This window comes from Akebia trifoliata, chromosome 5 (assembly GCF_017979445.1).
Source record: "Akebia trifoliata isolate Shusen 1 chromosome 5, ASM1797944v1, whole genome shotgun sequence".
NCBI classification, from domain to species: Eukaryota; Viridiplantae; Streptophyta; class Magnoliopsida; order Ranunculales; family Lardizabalaceae; genus Akebia; species Akebia trifoliata.
The window spans coordinates 8,708,985-8,732,475 of record NC_141379.1 but is presented as its reverse complement, the minus strand read 5'-3'; the positions used below and the strand labels follow the sequence as shown (position 1 = coordinate 8,732,475).

General features: G+C 36.1%; 1 protein-coding gene across 1 annotated transcript; it reads left to right on the top strand.

Annotated features, from left to right (window-relative positions):
• The first annotated feature begins 981 nt into the window (after positions 1 to 981).
• On the top strand, positions 982 to 23,077 carry LOC147401397 (isoaspartyl peptidase/L-asparaginase 1-like). The gene is made up of 4 exons (XM_086442693.1): positions 982 to 1,233; positions 20,551 to 20,784; positions 21,612 to 21,698; positions 22,384 to 23,077. The coding sequence occupies exons 1-4, from the start codon at positions 1,072 to 1,074 to the stop codon at positions 22,867 to 22,869; spliced, it is 969 nt and encodes a 322-aa protein (XP_086298819.1). The 5' UTR covers positions 982 to 1,071; the 3' UTR covers positions 22,870 to 23,077.
• Positions 23,078 to 23,491: the final 414 nt, after the last annotated feature.

Below are 23,491 nucleotides of genomic sequence, written 5' to 3'. Positions count from 1 at the left end.
TGGTCCCCCAATTAAATCATGAGAAAAATTTAAGAGAAAAATCGAATCCGTGACGTTTGCCTAACCACATTTCACATATTCGTCCTTACCATTTAAGCAACCCATGAGTGGATTTTCCAAGGCGCTATTGAAGGTCGTTGCTAGGGCACCATTGGGGGATTGTCTTGAATTCCAACGCCAATGGTACTGTCAAATCCTGCCACGAACTCACATTGTTGTGCTTTGAATTTCTAAGACGCTGATGTGAGCATCCACAATAATATTTAATCAGAGTTTATCAAATATAATTTTGATCACAATGTTTTTTCAAAGTAATTTTTACTAGTTAATAGTAAATAATTACAACTATTAATAAACGCAAAAATTGACAATATTATCAAAGAGGATCTAAGTTTTTTTGAGATAACGACTTGTTTAAATGATTCAACCCAAAAGATCCATTATTAATTGATTTTCACAAGAAAATTAAGAAAAAAAAACTTAATTTTTGAACATACATATTCAAAATATTTTAAAAATATCTTGAAAATGACTTCTTCTTTCTTAAATCATTTATGATAGAAGAGAGTCTATAAAATAATTCTCCCATAAAAAATATTCAAGTCTCCCATGCCTCATGAGTCATTCACATGTTGGAACTCTTATCATTTCATGTAATACGCACAATAAAAGTGTGCAATGATTTTGCATCTCAACTTGACAGGTGACTCAAAAACTCAATTGACATCCCATAAATTGACTTAATAAATCAGCACTCATAAAAAGAATCAGGGCACGTACGACTCATGAGTCACTCACATGTTGGAACTCAGCGTCACTTCACGAGTTCAGGTAATCCGCTCAAAAATTTTGAAGAGAGAAATCCTGGCCATTGGAGTACACGTGGTATTTCAACTTTTGAGGGTGAAATAAATTCAAAACGCCACGTGCCTTGAAGCGGCCTGTCTACTTCAAAGTTGAGTTCATTAGAGTCGGACTTTTCCGAAATCCCAAGGATACAAGACAAGTCAGACTCCTTAAAAAGTGATGGTTGAGGTGGACACTCTGAGCTGTTGAGACGAGAAGAGAGAGATGGGATGGGCGATCGCTCTACACGGCGGAGCTGGCGACATCCCACTCTCGCTACCCCCAGAGCGAAGACAGCCACGCGAGGCAGCACTCCGCCACTGCATCCAAATCGGCGTCGCAGCTCTCAAAGCTAAACGATCACCCTTAGATGTTGTCGAACTTGTGGTAACAAAACCTATCTACTCTCATCTCTCGTTTTTCTTGTAATTTGATTTGCTTCTACTTTGTTTTCCAAATTAGTCTTCTTTTTAGTTACTTAATTGTCTATTTAATCAACGTTATTGTTTTTTGGACTGTTTTGACATGGGTTTGGTCTCCTACTGAATCATATTTGTCTGATTCGATCGTGGAGAATATTTGTTTTTTTTTTTTTCCGAATCTTTTTGTTGACATTTCAGTGCTTCTATGGATTGATTTTTGTTGTTCCACACCTTAAGGTTTGCTCTATTTGGTCTAGAATAACATGTTTGGTTATTTTTTATAGACTAAATTGGGTTTCTTTCTTTTAATTTTTTGATGGGTATAACGGTTAAAATGTTTGTTTTTTCGTAGACTAAATTAAGGTTCTTTCTTTTTTAAAGACTAAAATGGTACTTTCTTTATTTTATTTTTGATGGGTATGTGGGTTAAAATATTTGGTCTTTTGTAGACTAAATTAGGGTTTTTTCTTTCTTTCTTATTTTTTTTTTTTGATGGGGATAAGGGTTAAAATGTTAGGTTTTCTGTAGACTAAATTGTCACGAAATGTTACGTGGCACCGAGTGCCCAGGAAGAAAACACTAGGTTCCACTATGCGAGGGTGCCATAACTCTACACTCTTGAAAACTATGCTCTGAGCATTCAAAACGCTAGCTGCTGAATAGAGAGAAATAATTGATAAGGTTTGGAGGCTGTGAGAAAGGGATTGCATGAGGTGCCATCTTCAGAGCCATTTAATGGTGTCATACCCAAGAATGGTGCTATAGCAAGTCTTGCGTGAAGTAGGCATTGTTGTATTGTCAATTCCATATGAAAATCTCTTCTTCTAACTGATGCATCGACATGATCTGTATGGAAGACTGATTATTCCTCATATATGTTTGCAAACCTGGTAGTAGCTCCACAAACATTGGTCAGATGTATTCTATATGCTTCTGCTTCCTTCCTCTCATGTCAAAGAGTAGGAAGTTGGTTTTGGATAAGAGGACTCGAAAAAACTAGGATTATTCTCAACAAGAGGTTATTGAAAAAAATTATGTTTGGTATACATGTTAGATAAATTTCAACAATCCTCAAGTTGGAGCATTAATCATTATGCTTTTTTATTTTAGATGACGGGGGTGTATGGTCCCACCGGCTAGCAGGGGCGAGGCAACTGGCCTCTTAGAGCACCATATCTCGGCCAAATCCCCTGGGTACATGCAATACCCCATAAACCACACATACCAGGTAAGTCGAGATAAATCATTGTGGGTGGCCGCGAACAGGGGGGCTTGAGCTCAAGACCTCTTCCTTTTGGAGGGAGGCCGTGACCACTACGCCCAACAATGTTGGTTTGATCATGACGTTTAATTACTAAAAATGCTCTATTCCCAAAGGTAACGATTTGATTGGCTCTTTGAATATTAGGAGTAACATCTGACTAGAGATGATTTGTTTTCAAATAGGATGACAATCGATCTCGATGTGCTATATTCTTTCACGACAAATAGGACTTGCACATTGAATGGCTGCTTCATTGTCACAATAAAGAGACATGGGTTTTGACTAATCTTTGTCTAAATCTTTCATTAGGTATATAAGCCATGTTAACTCACATGTGATACTGGTCATTGCTTGATATTTGGCTTTTGCTGATGAGAATGAATTGTATGTTTCTTGTTCTTCTGTGGTATCAATTGCTTCCTAGAAACATGCAATAACATGTAATTGAATGCATGATTTCGATGCATTCCGTCCAATTGGCATCACAATAACCAATTGTCTTTATGTTACTAGCAGATGAAAGAAGTATAACTTCATTGGGTAAGCCTTCAAGTATTGTAGTATGCGATGTATGACATCGAGATGTGTTTTTTACCAGGATTTTGAATGAGTTGGCTAACCGTCTGGTTGCAAAGGCTTATATTTGGTCTGGTAATTGTAAAATAATTCAATCTCCCGACAAGTGTATGGAACTAGGCAGGATCATCAAGTAACTCACCTCCCATGCCAGTCAACTACAAATTTTGTTCCATGGGAATTCAAGATGTCTTCCACAGATGGTGCTGCTATCCTTAAGAATATTCCAGGCATATTTTCTTTGGCATTAAAAAAGCCTTTAGTAAAATGGGTTATTTCGTTTTCGAGAAATTATTTAAGTTTACCGAAATCTTTATTGTGAAAATATAGTTGGATAAAGCGTTTGAAATTTGCTATGGAGGAATCATCATTACCAGTCACCACAATGCCATCAACATATATGAGAATAATGTTAAAACTTGTTTGAGCGTGCTTGGTAAACATGGTATGATCGTAGTAGGATTTTGGGAACTAACTAAAGTAGTCCCATTTGAGAACTTATCATATCAAGTACGTGTGGCCCTTGAGTTCATTATGGATTGCTTGAGACAAAATGCCAAATTCCCTCTTGTAGTGGTAAATCCTATGTAGTGGTAGCATTTACGCTTCTCATGTACATCTATGTGTGAAATAACATCTTTAACATTGAGTTGATGAATGAGCCACTTTTTGATGGCATCAATTGACTACACGAAATGAATAGTGATCATCTTTATAACAAGGGGAAATATTTTAGCATAATTGATGTTGTATAGTTAATTTTATATCTTTGCAATGAGTCAAGCTTTTTTAACGATTAATAATCCCATTACTATGGTGCTGATCTTTTACAATCAACAACAACAAATAGTTGTTTGTAACCCACAAGTGTTGGGTGTAGTGGCTAGGGCCTCCCTCCAGAAAGGGAGAGGTCTTGAGTTTAAGCCTCCTTGTTGGCCATTGACATGGATTTATCCTGACTTAACCTGTATGTGTGGTTTGTGGGGTATTGCATGTACTTGGGGGGATTTGGGCGAGATATGGTGCTCTAAGAGGGCAGTTGCCTCGCCTGTGCTAGTCATTCTAACGGGTCTGGACTCTTCCGTCATTAAAAAAATACAAATAGTTGTTTGTCCTTTGGGGTAAAGATACAATATTCTACATGTCATTTGTGTCCATTGTAATCTCACCATGCAAAGCCTCAATCCAATTGGGATTTGACATCATGCGATGTCCTTGCAAAATCCTTAAGCAAGAAAGGAAGCATGTGAATGTGAATCAAAATGATAGGTAACACATGCTTTTTTTAGAAGCAATGAGTGGGTGATCTGATGTAGAAGGAAAATGATTTACCTACGTAGAGAGGGGATGGTGGATGGTGTCACTATGTGCAAAATGCCCTTGTTGTAAGGATATGTTGAAAGGCAGACATGCAATGGGGTAGATTGCCAACAATGGTAGTGGATTGATCGACAAGATTGTTAGGAACAAGACAAATACTATTAGTATGTGGGTAATAGGAGTGAGCTATGAAAAATGAAATCCCTATTAATAATCATACATTTCAATGAAGGATCATAGGATGGTCAACAAAAATGCATTTGGTGGCATGATGTGACAATTTATCTCGTTGATGGATAAAAATATGAAAAAACATAGTGATTCAAAGACACACAAATGGTCAATATATAGGAACATGGAAGAGTTCATGAGGGATCTTGTTGCGTGATCATGGGGTAAGCATTCAATTTATCAAGTAATTTGTCATCATAATAGCCACCTAGTAAGTTTTGGGTATAAGCATTTGGAACAATTTGAGTAAGTGGCCATACTATCTTCATACAAACCACTTTGTTGTGGTGTAGAGACAACTAGTTTGATGTAGAATTCCTGCTAGTTGAAGAAAATACTGGTTCAACCAAGTCTACAAAATAGGCACTATGAGAAGAATGAATCGAGTGAGGCCTCAACTGGTTATGAGATCAAAAGGGCTCCACCTATGACTTTTTTTTTTTGATAAGTGAAAGTTGCAAAAAGATTTATAGATAAAGAGGACAAGATGACCTCTATAATATAGCGATGACAAACAATAGGATCATTTACATACTTGATCCCACCTATACATAAAGTCCTCGAAGAAGAAACCTCTAAACTCTTTGAACTGTTTGCACCAATCAAAAGCCAAACCTTATATGATAATGATTACATGCTGTGAAGATTGATCATTTCTTTGGAAGATGCGCTCATTCCTTTCTTTCCATAAACCCCAACAGATGGGGTAGGGGATGAGTTTACGTAGAATTCTTTCTGTACCCAAAAGGACAATGGACTTCAAATTTTGCAAAACCAAGAGGATTGAGCGGGAATAACCACTAATAAATATTGAACAATGAGAGAAATTAAGATTAGACTAAATGAGCAATATTCACATGAATGAGAAGATTATCCATGGATTCCCTACTCGATTTTCACAATCAACAATCAATACTTACAACACCCCTCACCTTAAGATGATCACTAGTGAGGAGCTATGTTACTTGGTTCGTCAGTTTGATCGGTTCGAATTCAGGTTTGGAGTTCGTGGTTTGCCAATCTAAAATGAACCCGGTTCGTCGGGGTAGGTAGAGAAAATTCGTTTTCGGGTTCGCATTGGTTTCCTAGTTTGGTTTGCTTGTGCATATATATAATTCAAGTATACAAATTATAATTACAATTATAATATTAGAAAATTCTAAGTGAAATAGAAATAAATTAGTAAAATAATCTAAATTTTAAATGTGAAAATGAAAAAAAATAAAATCAATTAAAAAAATATTTGGTTTTCCCAATTTCATTATTTGGTTCGCTAAATATCAAAATTCAATGGGTTTGTGGTTCGCTTGATTTTACACACCTATTACGTACCATTCCGTGAACTGGTTCGCTTTGTACCGGTTCGAGGTTCGGACTAGTAGACACGAATTGGGTAATATAGGTGAGGAGTTTATGATTGAAAAACTCAAATGTTGTGGATCAAAATGGGTCCGCTTACTACTTTATGTAAACAAAAAATATTTCTATGTTGGTTAACTAAGGAACAAGTGCAACAATAGGTATTTTGCGATGCATAATCTTTTGTACAACAAATCTACCACAATGAAATGAACTTGAGGGCATGGTTGATAATTACTTTATGTCTTGGAATATTTTGGCCTAAATTAGAATGAAACATTGACCTTAAAAAATAAATGTTTCGGATTGTCTTAAAATATTTATCCTAACAAAAACATTTCCTCAAGACATGATTTTAAATCTTGCCTAGGTTGTGTCTTGGTAGTACCACTATCCAAATAGTTGGGACTATCTATTTCTTTTCCTTCAAGCTTAAGCCTCAATAGGTCCTAAAAAGAAATTCAATGATCAAAAAAGGAAGTGGCATGATAGTTGTGTGATTTGGCAAGTTGGCTTCTTGTAAAAAATTCACTTGAAGATTTAGAACACAAAACATCAGAAAGATGTAAAATTAATTATGTCACAAGAGCCAATATGAATAATATGAGATGTTATACGATTTGGCTGATTTACATAAGACTTAGCTGTGTATTAGATTTGGCTGGTTGACAATCTGGTTTGTATTGCTACCAATAATCCATGAAAGTTGGAACTTAGAATTGTAAGAGTATAAAAGCACGTGTAATTATTGTGTCCAACTTGTTTAGATGGAAGGAATACTAGTGCATGGACATATGTGGTGAATCTCTAATGTGCGAATTGATTTTGATCTTTCTGTAAGGGGTTTCCAAATCCTTGAAGTCGTGGTGGTCGTCAAAGTAGTTTAGTGTTGCTCAACCACATGACAATCAAAATATATATTTTAGACGTGGACAAATGAACAACTATTAGAATGTATCCCCCAAACGTGCCTTAAAAGGTACAATCGTTATCGCACGATTTCAAAGTATTGCTTAAATAATATGATAATAATAACCTACCATATCCAACACCTATAAAAGTGGATGAAACGAACGTCAAGATATGCAATCTTTTCTGACTTCAACATATGCTTTGTTAAATTGTTAATTGACTTGGGTGTCAAAGTAGAATTGTAACATCTTACTAGAGCTCATTGAATGATTATAAAAGAGAATTTGAGAGTTTTTATTAAATACATCACATATCTTGAGGTTTTGGAGAAAGATTTCACATTTGGAAACTCGACATCTAATCTATATATATAATTAGGGCCCACATGAAAAATAAGTCAATGGTTGATTTGCATGAGGATGATCTTCATACTCAATCAAAATCAATCCATGCAAATATTTATAACATTATAAAATAATGGTTTACAAGTTGAACAAATAAGGACAATCTTGTTTTCATTATTAACTTATGCCACAATTGATCGGGGTAGATAGAGATCATCCTCTCCATGTGCGTCCTATGAGTATGATCTCCATGGCTGAACTACATGCATCATTGGAAAGAATAGTATCAAGTATCAACATTATTGTTGTAGTTAGTAGCACTATCGACAATGATGAGTGGACACCAATTCAAGGCAGCATAATACTCTTCAGTATGATCGATCTTGCCACCAGGATCACTTTGAAATATATTTTTTTATTTCCTTGTCATCTACCATGGCCTCACATGTGAGATCTTAACCAGTGGGATTAGTGGCTATTAGCATTGTATATGAAGGAACTAAACATGAATGCATTGAATGATGGTGATAAACAATGAAAATGAACATAACAGAGGGTTGGAGCTTTGGTTGAGCCATTTGACAAAGATCTCCATTTTGGATGGTGGAAAAAACTCTTTACAGTGACAATAGTGACTCCTATCCCAAATATGTGAGCGTAATGCGTCATAAGTGTGATCAAGCCACCTATTAAAAAAAAAAAAGTGGGATCAAGCGCAATAAGAAATTTATACACCTTCCATGTTTCAACATCCAATTATGCATTTTGATGGCCACAAGTATAGAGTGGTGAAGTAATTCGTACCTATATCTAAAATAAGTTGACATCTAAAGTCACTTTCTCATGAGTTCCACAAGAAAATATGCGAAGGGTTGGTTTTTTATGATGATGATTTTCATGTAAGGAACCAATCTTCTACCCCATCAAATGTTCAAATGTGGCGTAAGTGATGAAAATAGATGGTCCATATTTTTTAATTTGTAGACCATTTTTGATAGGCCTAGAAATATTGTAATGGGCTAATTTTGTGTGAGGGTAGGGAGTACACTCACCCAAATCAGCCCTTGACTCATTTTCACGTGGGCTTTATGTCTGTGTTCCTATTTTAATGACACTTTCTAGGTGTTTGTGGATCTTGACTTCCGCTTTCTTTATATATATTTAGACATTGTAAGGGCAAATATTTCACTAATACCGTGAGATGTTTATCACATTGGATGATAATCCTATATTTGCTTTCTTGATTACTTAGTGAGCTTCGATGAGATGTTTGCAATTCTACTATGATGTCCAAGACAGTTAATAGTTCAACAATTCTTATGTTTAATTCAGAGAAGATTGCATACCTTTGCCTTCGTTTTCTGCCGCTTTTAATGTTGTTGGATATGGTAAGTCATTATCATGTTTTTGATGCTTTGGTCTGGAATAGTGCAATGACTGTTGCACCTTTGTGGCTACTTTTGTGAGATGTATTTTGGTAGTTGTCTCGTTTTGGTCATTTATGATGGACATATTCTTATTGTTAAGTGATTTAGTAGTTGCAGAAGCTTTTGTGTCTGTCACGATTGTAGGGATTTTGGGGCACCTTTTCTGACATAATTGACATTAAGCCACTCATTAGAGATTCAACATGTTTACCCATGCTAGCCTATAGGGTTGTATCTTTCGTATGGACAAGTTGGATATGTAGACAATTATCTTTATTTTTAGGAGTTTCATGTAGTGGCATTCAATCCTAGTTGTTAGGCATCTTGGTTATAACACGCTTACTCTATGGATTATAAGTGATTTTAAACCCTTACACCTCTCCCTTTTGATTCCTTGGATCATTGGGATGTCTGTTAGGTCAAGGTCCTTAGACCTTGTCGTGCATGTCATATCCATATTCCCAAGCAATTGACTTTTAGGTTTCGTGAGTGATCGTTTCTTTGATTGTTACTAGGTTATCTCCAATTAGGAGTGAGAATTCCATTGCGCCCTTCCTATAAATAGGTTGAGAGGATTCATTACTGTTGGGCGACTTAGCTCCCATTGCTCTACAACTTTATCCTCCCTCTGGACTTTCAGGTGATTCTTGATTTTTTTTTTCTCGGTAGTCCTCAGTAAAGTATTCCCATGTGACAACCAATGTAAAATTTCTTTTAGAGGAATGTTTTAGTTAGTGAATAAGAAAATCAAAATATTTACCAAAATTGAATGAAACATTCAATTTTTTTTTTAAACGTTCACAAAAATATGATTTTTTTGATAAACATTGTAAGAGAACAAATTTTAGGTTGTTAAATTAATCTTACAACTATTTTTTATCAAATAAATCACATTTTTTCAAGTTGATATGCATCTATAAATCCGTCATTTTTCTTTTTGCATTTTCTATTTTATCTTCCAAAATTCTTGTTCTTAAGGTTTGAAGGTTGAAGAAGAAAAAAATCTCATGGTTAAAGTTGAAGGTAAAAAGAATTACCCTAAAGATTGGATATGACGAGTTTTAGGGAGAAAAGTCAATAGTTTTTGGCTAGAGGTTGAAGACGGGACATTTAGGTCATTTTGATTAGTCTCTAAAGAGTAGAGTGGGGATATCTCAATCAGTCAACAGAAGTGGATGAGAACTAGATACTGATTTCTCTAGAAGTAGTTTCTAACTAGTCTTTAATTTCTGAATTTTGATTTGGTTTTGTCATGTTTCCACTTTTCTTCAAAATGTTTTATTCGAAACATTTCAAGACAAATCGGAACATACCAACACATTACAAGATTAACCGGTATAGATCAAAACATTAATCGAAAATTTGACTCCAAGCATGTTTCTTATTGGAATCTTTGAATAATAAAACATATTGATTAATACATTTTGAAACAATACAATACTTCAAACTAATGCTATCAATGGGTCGGGCTTTGTCCCAGCTCGACATGGACTGGATTTGGGTAGTGTAAGGCTAGGCCCAATTCATTTTTATGGTCAGGTTTGGGCTTGGTATCTAGGCTCATTTGGTGGACTAGCCCACCCAATTACATATATATTATGTATGTTTGTAATATAATTATATATAGAATGACCAATTAAGCAATGGTCTAGTGGCATGATCCCTTGCTTTGCCTACAATAGGTCCCAAAGTTCAAATCTTTGAATCAACCCCCCCCCGGCCCCCGCGTTCAAATTTTCTGGTCCTATTTGCATGTGCGGGCTGCTTGGACTTTAGCAATTTGTTATTTGGCCTGTCAAGGATGGGTCGACCATTAGATGGGTTGGGTTTGGGCTAGTATTTTGAGGCTTGATTAGGATCAAGTTGTTTTAACCCTGCCCAACCCATTGACAACACTACATTAGTAAACCTTGGCTACAACAAGTCAACAACATCCATCTTATTAGGGAAGACATTACACTTTTTTCTTTCTAGCACATTCATGCCTGCCATTTTCTTTAGTAGTGCCCTAGTGCAAGAGCCATTATTATTTCTTGGCGATCCAACCAAATCTTCCTTACCTTATGCACGAGTTTTCGATTATGATATGATGTATAATACCAAAACCATTGTTATTTCCAGGTCATGAGTAGTCGAAGAAGGGGGGGATTTATTCCCAATGTTGGATAACTTTAACTTTGTACATAGGTAATCCTTTTTATTTCATCTCGACTCCCATCTTTAATGGAATATTCCCTTCTCCTCCTTGGGGGAGCATGTCTTGATGTTGAATCTTCTTTTGATGTACCCCTTTCTACTTTTTTGTTTTGTACAGATTGCCTGCCTTAACCAAGTCTCATTATTTTAATGAAGCATCTTGTTGCACAATTTTCCTTGTGCTTACTTTTACATTTTTCTTTTAAGCCCCTTTGTGCTGGGTGATTGCATGTGTTCTTGATAACCATGAGGCTTATATTATTTTGTTACGTGAAAGGTGCTGTTTTGTTATACTCTTCTTTATTTACAAGGTTTGTCTTATATATTCTGAATTAGCTCATTGAGGCTATATCATTTGCATCATTGGATGGTTGATGTCTTGTTTGTACTCAATCCCTTCTTGAAATCGAGAGGAGGGATGCATGTTCATACGAAATCCCTTTCCAAAATTGTGTGCAGGAACATGCAAGTTCATGTTGACTTGTTTCTCTGATTATGTGGATGGATGGAATGTTGGGATTTTATTGATAGTATTCAAGTTAATGAGTTCTAAGGATGTTATAGTACAATATAGTATTCAAGTTAATCAGTTCATAGGATGTTATAGTACAATTCTGTTAATGTCTTTTAGGTGGTAATGTTGGGTTCGATGACTCAATTACTAGGTACAATCTCTCCCAATTGATGTTAACTTTCTGTTGTTTAATTCACTGGTGTTCTGGAAAGCTTTTCGAAGGACAATATCTTTCTTTGTAGCTCAGATGTCACTTTTTGATCAAATGAGCATTTCATATGTTCTTGGTAGATTACCAGTCTTACCATGATCTATTCACTTCTTTCTTTTGAGATGTCAAGATGCTACATATCAATAATATGTTCAATTATTTCTCTACTTCCCAAGTTTGATTCGTAGGGGGGTTCTTTTTAGCCGTGATAATGTCTTCCATTCTGTGTAGCAAAGTAAGGGGAATTCTCTTGTTGTGCCACTCGTGTTGTTGTGGTAGGCCTATGGTACTCCGGAAAGGACTTTTGGCCATTCTCTTTAGACATCCAATCATTGCTTTGGTTTATCCAACATAACTCGACTGGTTACCTCCGCTTTCTAGTTCCCTTGGTGGTTAGCATGGGGATGAGAAGAGATGCCTTATTTCATGTTGTTGGTAGAACTTAAACACCTCTCCTCCTGCGAATTTTATGTCATCATCGTTTATGATTGTGCGAGGGCCTTTGAGCCAACAAACGATGTACTTCTTGATGAGTTTCTTTTTTTTTTTTTTCTTATTTGATTTGCGTTAATGGGATGATTACATTTGGTGTAATAGTTTGTTGCCACCATTATATAAGTAAAGTTGCCAGGTGTTTTGTGAATTCTCCCATTGCAAACAACCAAGGGTTGGATACAAGTTGTGAATGAATCTCATATGCCTCCGACCTTCATCTAAGTTTTAAGCCAACTTCATTCCACTTGCATGTCTGTCCAATAGTACCTTTGAGCGATGGCTTTAAAAGTGAGAGTAGGCCTTGGACACCTCAAATGTGGCCCTCTACAAGATCTTTAGTGCAACTCTGTCAAGTTGGGTATGTCGATATGTTTTCAGTTTTGTCATATTGGCCTCGTTGGGATGAAAATTTAGGCCAATTATTACTTCATAAAATTAAATTGAGTAAGAACCATGGCATTACAAGTTTTAAAACACCAATAACATCATTCTTATTCCTAAACAGATGCAACCAAGTATATTTAGTATGATCATCAACATATATGATTTAAAAATAGGCACCAAAAAGAGAATGAATTAATTGGGGCCTCAAATGGTATATAAATGAGAGCGAAAGGGGTCCAACTAATGCTTAAAGAAATCTATGTTGTTTATGTAAGGAACAAGTGTCACAAATGGTATTTTGAGATGCATAATCCTCTGTGCAATAAATCTACTAAAATGGAATGAGCCTGAGGGACATGGTTAAAAGCTTCTTTATGTTTTGGAATGTTTCGCCCAAGATTGAATGGAACATTGACCTCTAAAACATTGCATGTTTCGGATTGTCTCGGAATGTTTTGGTTGGGATCGTCTCAATTTTTTCTCCCAACTGAAACATTGCCTTGTGATAGGATTTTAAACTTTGTATGGGGATGTGTTTTAACAATACCACTATCCAACCATGTCAACAAATCCTAAAAAATGTAATGATCAAAAAAGAAAGTGGCAGAATAGTTAAGTGATTTGGCAAGTCGACTTGTGGATAAAAGATTTCTTTAAAAATTTAGAGCACAAAGCATTAGATAAATGTAAAGAAGACAAATCATCAGACCAAGTAGAGATGTTATATCATTTGTCAGGTCTACAAATTATTCTTGAATTCATAGACCAAACTAGGAGATCTGGTGAGTTGGCAATATGGTGGGCAGTACTACTGAAAACAATCGATGAAGTTTGGGACTCGTTTTTACAAGAATTGTAATGATATAAAATGCATGTAATCCCAATGTACACGTGTCATAACCATGATTTCGACAAATAAGACTTGATTGCAAGAAACTCCTAACGAGAGGGATAATAGTTTTTGTTTCCAACTCATTTAGATGAGGGGAATATCATCCTTCCAGGGTGCATTGACGTGTGTTGAATCTCTAACGAGCAACTCAATTACGATTTTTCTAAAGATGGTTATCAAATTCCTCAAATCGTAGAAGTCACCAAAGTAGTTTAGGGTCGCTCAACTATCTAACAGTCAAAACATGTCTCCTAGACGTGATTAAAACAAGAAAACTACCAGAATGTGTCTTCCCGACCTGGTCTCAAAGGTGCAACTGTCGTGATTCCAAAATGTTAGAAAGGATATGATAGTAACTTATCATGTCAAAGGCCTATAAAAACAAGAAATGAAGTTAAAGGTGCGTAATCTTTTCTGATTTAAGCATATACTTTATTAAATTGTTTACTACTTGAGTGTCAAAGTAGAATTGCAACATCGAAGTTCACTGATTAGAGAAAGGCATTTGAGAATTATTATTGAATGCACCCCATATCTTAAGGTATTGGTGAAAGATTTCACATATGGAAACTTGATATCTAATGCATGCATATAGTTGAAGAGCCCACGTGAAAGAAGCCACTGGCTGATTTGTGGGAGGATGATCTCCATACTCACCCAAAATTCAACCCATTCTTATATTTTTAGCCTTATAAAATAATTGTTTATAAGTTGAATGAAATATGAGTCATTTATTTTCATCATTACCTCATGCCACATTTGATGGGATTAGAAGTTCAATGATGATGATCTCCATGGGGAGAATACTATCCTTATGTGTAGATCGATCATCCTCACAAAAATCAGCCCTTGACTCATCTCCATGTGGGTACCATGAGGATGGGTGTCTATGGTGAAACTACGTGCATCATTGGAAGGAATAATATCAAAACTTTTGGTGGAGTTAGTTGTGCTACTGGCAATAATGAGTGGATGCCCATGCAAGGCGGCACTTCAACGATCCTTAGTATGATCAATCTTTCCACAATGATTACTTGAAATAATTTTCTATTCCTTGGTTTCCATCATGGCCCTACACGCGGTCTCGATTAGTTGGATTAGGGGTTAGTGCCACTTTGCACGAAGGCACTAAAGGCCAAATTATCAGATGACAATAGTATAGAATGGGGATGAACAATAATGGAGGGTTGGAGCTCAGATTGAACCATGTGATGTTCATTTTGGATGGTAGCAGAACTCTTTGTTTTGAGGGAAGTGAATCCTGTCCTAGAATTTGTGACAATAATGCATCATAAGTGTGATCAAGCCCAACAAGAAATTTATTTACCTTCCTGTTTTAATTTTATCTAGTTTTGCATTTTGATGGCCACAAGTACAATGTGGTGACAGTCATTCGGAGCAACTTGTACCAATATTCAAAGGAAGTTGACATCTAAAGTCATTCCCTCGTGAGGCCCACCTGAAAATGAGTTAGCGGTTATTTTTCTCACATTTTTTTTTTATAGGGATATGATTTTGACACTACTTTGGATGTTAACTTTCTAGATGTTCATACATGTTGATGCACTATCTTTTTAAATTTGGAGGGGGGGGGGGGGATTTTCTCCATCACCTTGGTATGTGTTGCATGTTATATGAGAATCCTCTAATTTTCTTTTTCGATCACTCAGTGATCTTTGATAAGTATTGCTTGTAATTCTATTCCGATGCCCATGTCAGTTTAGAGTTCTAAAATGTATATTCTTAGATCAGAGAAGATTGCGTATCTTTCTTTTTGTTTTTTATTATTTTTAAGGTTTTGGATATGGTAGGTCATTATCATGTCTTTTATGCCTTGTTTTGGAGTCATGAAACGTCGGTTTCACTTTTGTGACCTTGTTTGTGGGATACATTTTCGTAGTTACCTCTTTTTTGTCATTTCTTGTGGACATGTTCTACTGTCAGGTGGTTGAGTAGTTCTAGATGCTTTAGAGGCTGCCATGATTTCATGGATTTGGGGCACCTTTTATGAAATATTGAGATTGAGCCGCTACGTAGGAGATTCAACATGGTTGCCAATGCACGCCCATAACGAGGTATCCCCTGGTATGGATGAGTCTGACATGTAAACTGTTATCTTCACCTCTGGGAGATTCCTGAGCAGGATCTAATCTTGTCAGGCAATATGTTTATACTAAGGATTAAAAATGGTTTTATGGCCTTACAACTGACCACCTTGTGCCATTAGATCCTTGGGGTGTCTATTGCCCAAGGCCCCTAGACCTTAGTCATACATGTCATATCCAAATCCCAAGTGGTTGACCTTTAGCTTTTTGAAGGTTGTCGTTTCTTCATTTGTTACGAGGCTATCCTTTTTGAGGTAATAATGATGGTAGGTCATCTCCCATTAGTAGTGAGGATTGCATTGCCCCCTATATTTAAATGAGTTGAGGGGTTTTATTATTATTTTTTCTTTGTTGAACGTTGCTGCAGTATAGTAAGGGCTTAACACCCTATGCTATACAATTCTATCCTCTCCAGATTGTCAAGTGATATTTGGCATTTTTTTAGCAGCCCTTAGTCAAGTATTCCCTATGGACCAATCTTATTGTTAACTTTTGGTTTATGCTCTTTTTGTTGTTCCCCCCGTGGGATTACTAAGTGTGGCACCCCATTTGGGTAAAGTGAGGCTTGATTTTGCACCCTCCTTGATGTTAATTTTTTTTGGGCGGATTGTGATGGGGATTAGAGGGATGAGGACAAGACGTGCATTTTTGTTGGGCGATGCAACTTGGTCTGTGTTTTCTTTCCATCCTTCAATTCAGGAACTTCTTTATAGTTATGAATGACATTCAGGGTGTCGAGTTTAGTCCCACATCGGACACAAGTTGCCTTGTCTATCTCCTTATAAGCTCTTGGGACTCTCCACTCCAAGCTAATTGGTTTTGTGTTGGACCCCCAAATTTATCATGTTATCAGAGCGGGCCTTTCTTTCCTCCATGTCACCCGGTTCATATCTCTACGTGCTTTTGCCCAGTCCGGCCCACATGTGTAGGGGTGTGTTGAGTTTAGTCCCACATCGGACATAAAATGCCTTGTCTCTCTCCTTATAAGATCTTGGGCCTTTCCACTCATGCCAATTGTTTTGAGTTGGACCCCCAAATTTATTGCAGGGGAGATGAATTGTAATTTTTACCTCATTTGCTACATCCAAGGTCTAAAATTTCATTTTGTAGGGAATGCTTCAATCAAGGAAAGAACCTAAAACAAAATCGAAATCGAATGAAACGTTCAATTTTTTTGAAAAATTCATAAAAGTCGACATTTTTTTTTGAATTTTTGTTTTTTGTTTTTTGACGTTAATGTGCTTTTGTACATCCATCATTTTTGTCTTAAAATTTTTCATTTTTCTCCCAAAATTTTTTCTTAAGGTTTGAAGGTTCAAGGAGAGAGAATCCTGAGGTTAAGGATGAGGGTAAAATTTTACCCTAGAAGGTTGTATGTGACGAGTTTTAAGCAGAAAAACCAATATTTTTTGTTAGAGATTGTAGGTAGGGAAATTTAGGTCATTTTGATTAGTTTCTTAGAGAGAAGACCAAGTTCAAGGGATAGGTAATGTGTTTGAAAGCATAGTTGGTATATGAAATATTCATAACAAATGAATGGGATCCATTATCTAGTTTCCTTATAAATAATCATTGTTTTTAACTTGTCCCCACTTTTGGATTTTGTATTTGGTTTCATTATGTTTTTATTTTGCTTCGAAATTTTATATTCAAAACGTAACATACTAAAACATTTCGAGACATCAGTATAGATCGAAACTCGCATTGAAAAATTGACTCCACGCATGTTTTGCATTGGAATATTCTAATCTATATAATAAAACACAACGATGGACCCCATTCCTTTATCCCTTACATAAAGTGGGATTGGGATTTGATCTATTTACGAATGTCGATGAGACTTTGAACTTTATTGTTTTTCCTCTTCCAAGAATACCCTTTCAATTTTACTTTCTTCTTCTAATCCCCTTTCCAAAAATACCCCTCCAACTATATTGTTTTTCCTCTACTACCCTTTTTCCAATAATACCCCTCCAATTTTATTGCCTTCTCTCTCCTCCCCTCTTAACCCCAACGAGGATGCTTGTGTTGTAGGCACAAAGCAAACTCTAGTAAACAACACGTATCGATTGGTACTTTTTGCAATGAGACAAAATCATTCATCTATTAGGAAAGACATGCTTAAACTAAGGATGTTCAAGCCTGCTATTTTCTTGAGCAACGACTTGGTTTCATGAGCCATTATTTTTTGCTTGGTTGTCCAGCCAAATCTTCCTTACCTTATGCACGAGTTCCCAATTAGAGGAAGATGTAGAATACTAAAATCACCGTTCTTTGCGGGAATTCATTCCCAATAGAGGGAATTTAATTTGGTAGATAATTCTTTTTTTGTCCTTTCGTCCTACTTGTCTTTAATGGAAATATTACCGTCTGCTTCTTGGGAGAACCCATGTCTTGATGTTTGATTTTCTTGGAAGATAATGACGACGACAATGTAATGATGGTTATTGTGATCATCATCTTCACCACCACCACCATGTTCATCCCTATCATCGCATCATTACCATCCTCATTGATGCAAGACAAGAAGGAAGAAGATGAAATACATGTTAGGTGAACCTGGTTTGAATTTGGATAGTGATCTGGACGACGATATGGTTACTGTAAAGGCTTAGGATAATCCAAAAGGGTTTGGGTTGTGGGATTTAATTATGACGGGTCACAATTACGGTTAAGGATTTAAGATTATAGGATAAAGAAAATAAAACGAAATGAGGTTTCAAAAATTCAAGAATAAAGAATTCAAGAGTTCTTGAATTCAAGAAAATCAATAACTTGAAAATACAAGAAAACCAAATACAGAGAAATAAGATTAAAAGAGAAAGAGAAGAGCTCAAATGATAGATGCTTGGAATCACACTGATGATTTCTTTGATTCACACCAAGAATAATGGAGAACTCACCCCAAGAAACTCCATTGGAGGAGAGCATTCACATAAAAAACTCATTGAAAGAAGTCAATTCTTTATTTCATGAACTCTCTTCTCCCTATAACTCTCTATTACATTTTTAAATTGAAAAGACAAGTTGCTAAAACATAAAAGACTTCTAATTGGACTTTACTTTATGCTTCAAGGTACCTTTCCCGAAATAGTATTTTTTTGAGATAGAAACCTTGTAACTTTCCAAAAATAGGAAACATTTATAATTCATGAAAAATACTCTCCTACTAATTCAAAATACCTAATAATAAACTTGTAAAATAAATATGACTCAAAAAATTATAAAATAGGCTCATAACTAAAGCTCAATCACTAAAATAAAAGTAACGCACTAAATTTAAACTATGGCCCAAATATGATAGGCCCATGACCTTTGATGTCCCCATCACTCTTCCATGCCATTATCATCATAATTATGAATATGTTCATCGTCCTCGTCATTGTCATTGCCACCATCATCATAGTTGTCATTATCATTATCATCCAAAAGGGTTGGAGAGGATTAAATTAGGGAAGAAAAATAAAGGCTTTTTGGTTATTTAGATCATTTTTCATTAATCTACAAAAGAAGACCAAGGTCAAGGGGCATGTCATCAAGGTTAGAGCTGTAGGGGATTACTTTCCAGTGAGATAATGGCTTCCATTTTATGTGGTAAAGCAAGTGAAATTCTCCCATTGGGCCACTCATGTTGTTTTGGTAATCCCATAGTGCACTGTGGATAACTTTTGGCCGTTCTCTTCTGAAAATGTTCAATCGCTTCTTTAGGTACTCCAGCAGGACTCAATTGGTTACCTCGGCTTGTTAGTTTTCTTGGGGTTAGACTGAGGTTGAGAAAAGGTACCTTATTCCATGCTATTGGCAGAACTTGACCACCTCTATTTCCACGAATTGTCTACCATCGTTATATTTTATGGTGCGAAGGTCCTCAAACCAACAGATGATGTGCTCCTTACGGGACTTCTTTATTTTTTCTTATTTAATTTGCACTAATGGGACAGTTACATTTGGTGTAGTAGTTTGTTCCTACCTATAGACAAGTGAAGTTCAGTTGGGCTCTTGGGAATTCTCCCAGTGCAAATGAACAACTGTTGGGTGCAAGTTGAAATTCCGTAGTTGGTTGATGAATCAGTCTATTGCGCTTATGTCACTTCCACAATTCTTGACGAACTTCGTTTCCACTTGTATGTATGACCAAATGTATTCTTGAGTGATATGTTTTCAATTTTTTCCTATTATCCTTTTTGGGATTCTCAAGGAGGGTCCCATCTTATAGGTAGGTGCTAATGGGATCCATCAAACGAGGTTCAATTGTTACCTAGTCTGTCATCCAATTCTCAACCGAGGGGGCTTAATAGAACATCATGGTGAGCGTGCTCTCTGTCATGTATGCTACGTAAATCATGGCCTCAACATGTGGCGCCTGACACAACTTGGTCAAAATCTAATGCCATGCTGGAGGAGTGAGACGAGGAGCCCAGCATCGACGACGACTCCTTGAAACAAAAACTTATAAATGTATTGAAACATTTCAAAACATTGACTTTACATCGGACAAATTAGTTTTTATTCTTAAATAAATTTAAAGAATTATTTGTAAAGTGTTTAAATGAATGTTGGAATTGCAAAATCACTTTTTCTCACATAGCTACACCATAGAAATGTTTTGAAACATTCCTAAACATGGGTAACTTCTAACATTCTATTTGATGCATATAAAGTTTTTTGAAAATATACCTTTTATTTGACTGAATGTATCTTAGAAATTAAAATGTTCATTTAATGCTTGATATATATAATATTGAAACATTGCAGTTAATTTTCTTCAGTATGTTCATGAAACATTTCTAAACTTCCGAAACGTTCTGAAACATCTGAATTTCAGTAAATGATTTTTTTTCCTGTGTGTACCAATATTTTCTATATTTGCAAATCATGTCGAAAATTGTGACACATTCAAAAGTCTTAAAAACATAAAGGAATGTTCATTCTGATATGTCAAAAAATCAGAACATTTTGATCTACTGAACTTTTTAGTTTGAAAGTGGACATTCTATCAACAATCATTAAATTTGATCAATATCTTGTTTCATATGGATCTGCTTGGGACAGGTCCGTGAGCTAGAAAATAACCCACATTTCAATGCGGGTAGAGGTTCCGTTTTAACTACCAAAGGCACGGTTGAGATGGAAGCTTGCATCATGGATGGTAATACAAAGAAGTGTGGAGCTGTTTCGGGTCTGTCCACGGTTGTCAATGCCATATCGCTTGCACGACTTGTAATGGAGAAAACTCCTCATATTTATCTGGCATTTGACGGAGCAGAGGCTTTTGCAAGGGAGCAAGTGAGAGCAAATTTCCGTACAATTTTGTTTTCTAGATTTTCCAGCATTTTTTTTTTTTATACTTCTGCATCATCAGTTGCGTTCAGTTTGCCTTATCTTGCATCCCACATTGCTTCACATATTTCTGTATTTCGTAGTTCGGTATCTTTTCCAAATATACTGTAAATAAATATCTCAAATTCGGGCCAAACTTATTCATTTCTTTTCCTAATTGTTTTGTATATTTTAAAGAGCTGCTATTGGATCCCCAACTTGTACTTATTACACCCCAATTTCTTAAATTATTTATCACACCCTAATTAAAGATTACACACCATTCAACAATTACAAAATTTTTGGTTCTAGTTATTATTTCAATGTTACAAAGCATTGAAACACATTCAAATTTCAACAGTTGTTTACAATTGGGATTTAGCCCCTTTATAATCCTAAATCTAATCGATAGAATTTAAAAAAAATAGAAAAAAGAGAGAGAGTTTCTATTGGCACCCTATCTTTTACTTATTCTCAACTTTCACTTGTTTTCTTTATTTTGAATTGGAGTGCAATTAGTAAAGTTGGGGTGCCAATAGCAGCTCTCAATGGTGTCTCACATTCTCATGTATTACCATGTATTGGACAATATGGACTGGATTACCACGTTGTAAAACTATTGGTTATTGTTTTTTTGTGTATGGTTTGGTGGTATATGTTAATATCATTACATCACATCCTTTTTTCTCATTCTGTTCTACTTTTGTATTTATAATTTCTGACCAAATAGTTCATCTATTAATTTATAATTTCCAGATATTGAATTTTTGACTGCATCCTATTAATTTGTGCAGGGTGTTGAAACTATTGATCCAATTCATTTTATTACTCCCGAGAATGTTGAAAGGCTAAAACAAGCACAAGAAGCCAACAGAGTACAGGTATGTGTCTTACTGTTCCTGTGTAAGATTTAGCCCCCTTTTATTATTTATTTATTTATTTTTGGGTTATTGTCCCTTCTACTTCTAGCAATTTCATCCTTCTTTCCTTGGGAGTTCCGAGTTTTAAAAGTTAAAAATGACTTGAGTTAAGAATCAAGATTCAAGTTTCTTCGCTGCTTATGGGTAGATGTTTGGTTAATCAAAGAACAGAAGGAAATGACAGCGGAAACCGAATCACAGAATTTTCTTGGACGACTTGCTGTCCTTATTTATGTTGGATGTGTAGGATTTTCTGATTAGTTTGGTTGTTGATATTCGATCTCTAACGAATCTACTCTTGTACGAATCTACAACTCTCTTCACTTCACTAAGAGAGACTGCACAGCCTATTAGTGTGACTCATTTGTAAATGAAAAAAATCAGGCAAAACCTATACCAAGAATTGGTTCACGTAGGATTGGACGTGGAAAATCAAAAACCATATTCATGCTCAAAATGAAGATCTATTCCACTTCGTTTTGTATTTGGTACTTCACCTTGAGCTTGTATTCCTTACACAAATAAACATCTCAAGTTTTAAGATCTTAAACTTGAAGCACCCCAATACCTTGATGGAAATCATAAGCACCCTCTCACTATTCTAGTGAATCGGAAGCCCTTAAGATGTACATATAATGGTTTGCAGATCGATTATACACAACCTATTCTGAAAGACTTTCCCAAAGAAGAAACTCCCAATGCCAATGGGGATAGCCAAATCGGGACCGTTGGATGTGTGGCTGTTGATAGCGAGGGAAACTTAGCGACTGCAACTTCCACTGGTGGATTGGTGAACAAGATGGTGGGAAGGATTGGTGATACCCCCGTCCTAGGTGCCGGTACTTATGCCAATAGTCTCTGTGCTGTCTCTGCAACGGGAAAAGGTGAAGCCATTATTCGAGCTACTGTTGCCCGAGATGTAGCTGCACTTATGGAGTACAAAGGACTCTCTCTTAAAGAAGCTGCGGCTTATGTCGTAGATGAATGTGTTCCGAAAGGCAATGTAGGCCTTGTTGCTGTGTCTGCCACAGGGGAAGTCACCATGCCGTTCAACACAACAGGCATGTTTAGGGCTTGTGCTACCGAGGATGGGTACTCTGAAATTGGAATTTGGGCTCCACTTCCAAAGTAAAAGATTTGAGTTTCAGCTAGGTATGCTTAATCACCCTTGAAATTTGTACTAGTGCTTCGTGAACGATAGATGAAAATCTGATCTATTAAGAAAGCTCTGTTAAAGGTATCTAGGAACAAAATTAATGTATTATGTATTCATAAATGTAAACCCACGCAACCTCGCATTAGCAGGTTATGCTCTTTACAAATTAATTATGATTGCTATATCCTTTCCCTTCTTGGGTCCTTGTCCATTGCACGATATTCAAATTGCCACAACCAAGGTCTAAAATCTTATTTCAATCTAATGTTTGATCAGGAGAAAAACTGAAAAGAAAAGGTTGCTATTGAAACATTTAATATTTGTGGTCAAGGTCTGGACCGAATTGTTCTATCCAAACTTGCATTTAATATTGTAAGTTTTTGCCTTGCATTGCATTGTTGATGTTACTATTTAGCATAATGGAAGAGGCGCTCTAACTAGGGTTGTCAATGAATTGAGTTTGGATCGAGGTCGATACGGTATCAATCCAATAAGGATAGGATAGGAACGGATTTGGGACTGATCCGACAAGTATCACATTGGTTTTGTCCGATCTCAATATTAAGAATTAGGGGTGTAAATCCGGTTAAAATCGAGA

Excerpts from the sequence above, each read along its gene's own strand:
- LOC147401397 (XM_086442693.1), top strand. The coding sequence starts at position 1,072 with ATGGGATGGGCGATCGCTCTACACGGCGGAGCTGGCGACATCCCACTC. Across the intron at positions 1,234-20,550 it reads TAGATGTTGTCGAACTTGTG|GTCCGTGAGCTAGAAAATAA; the intron begins GTAACAAAACCT and ends TGCTTGGGACAG. Across the intron at positions 21,699-22,383 it reads AAGAAGCCAACAGAGTACAG|ATCGATTATACACAACCTAT; the intron begins GTATGTGTCTTA and ends AATGGTTTGCAG.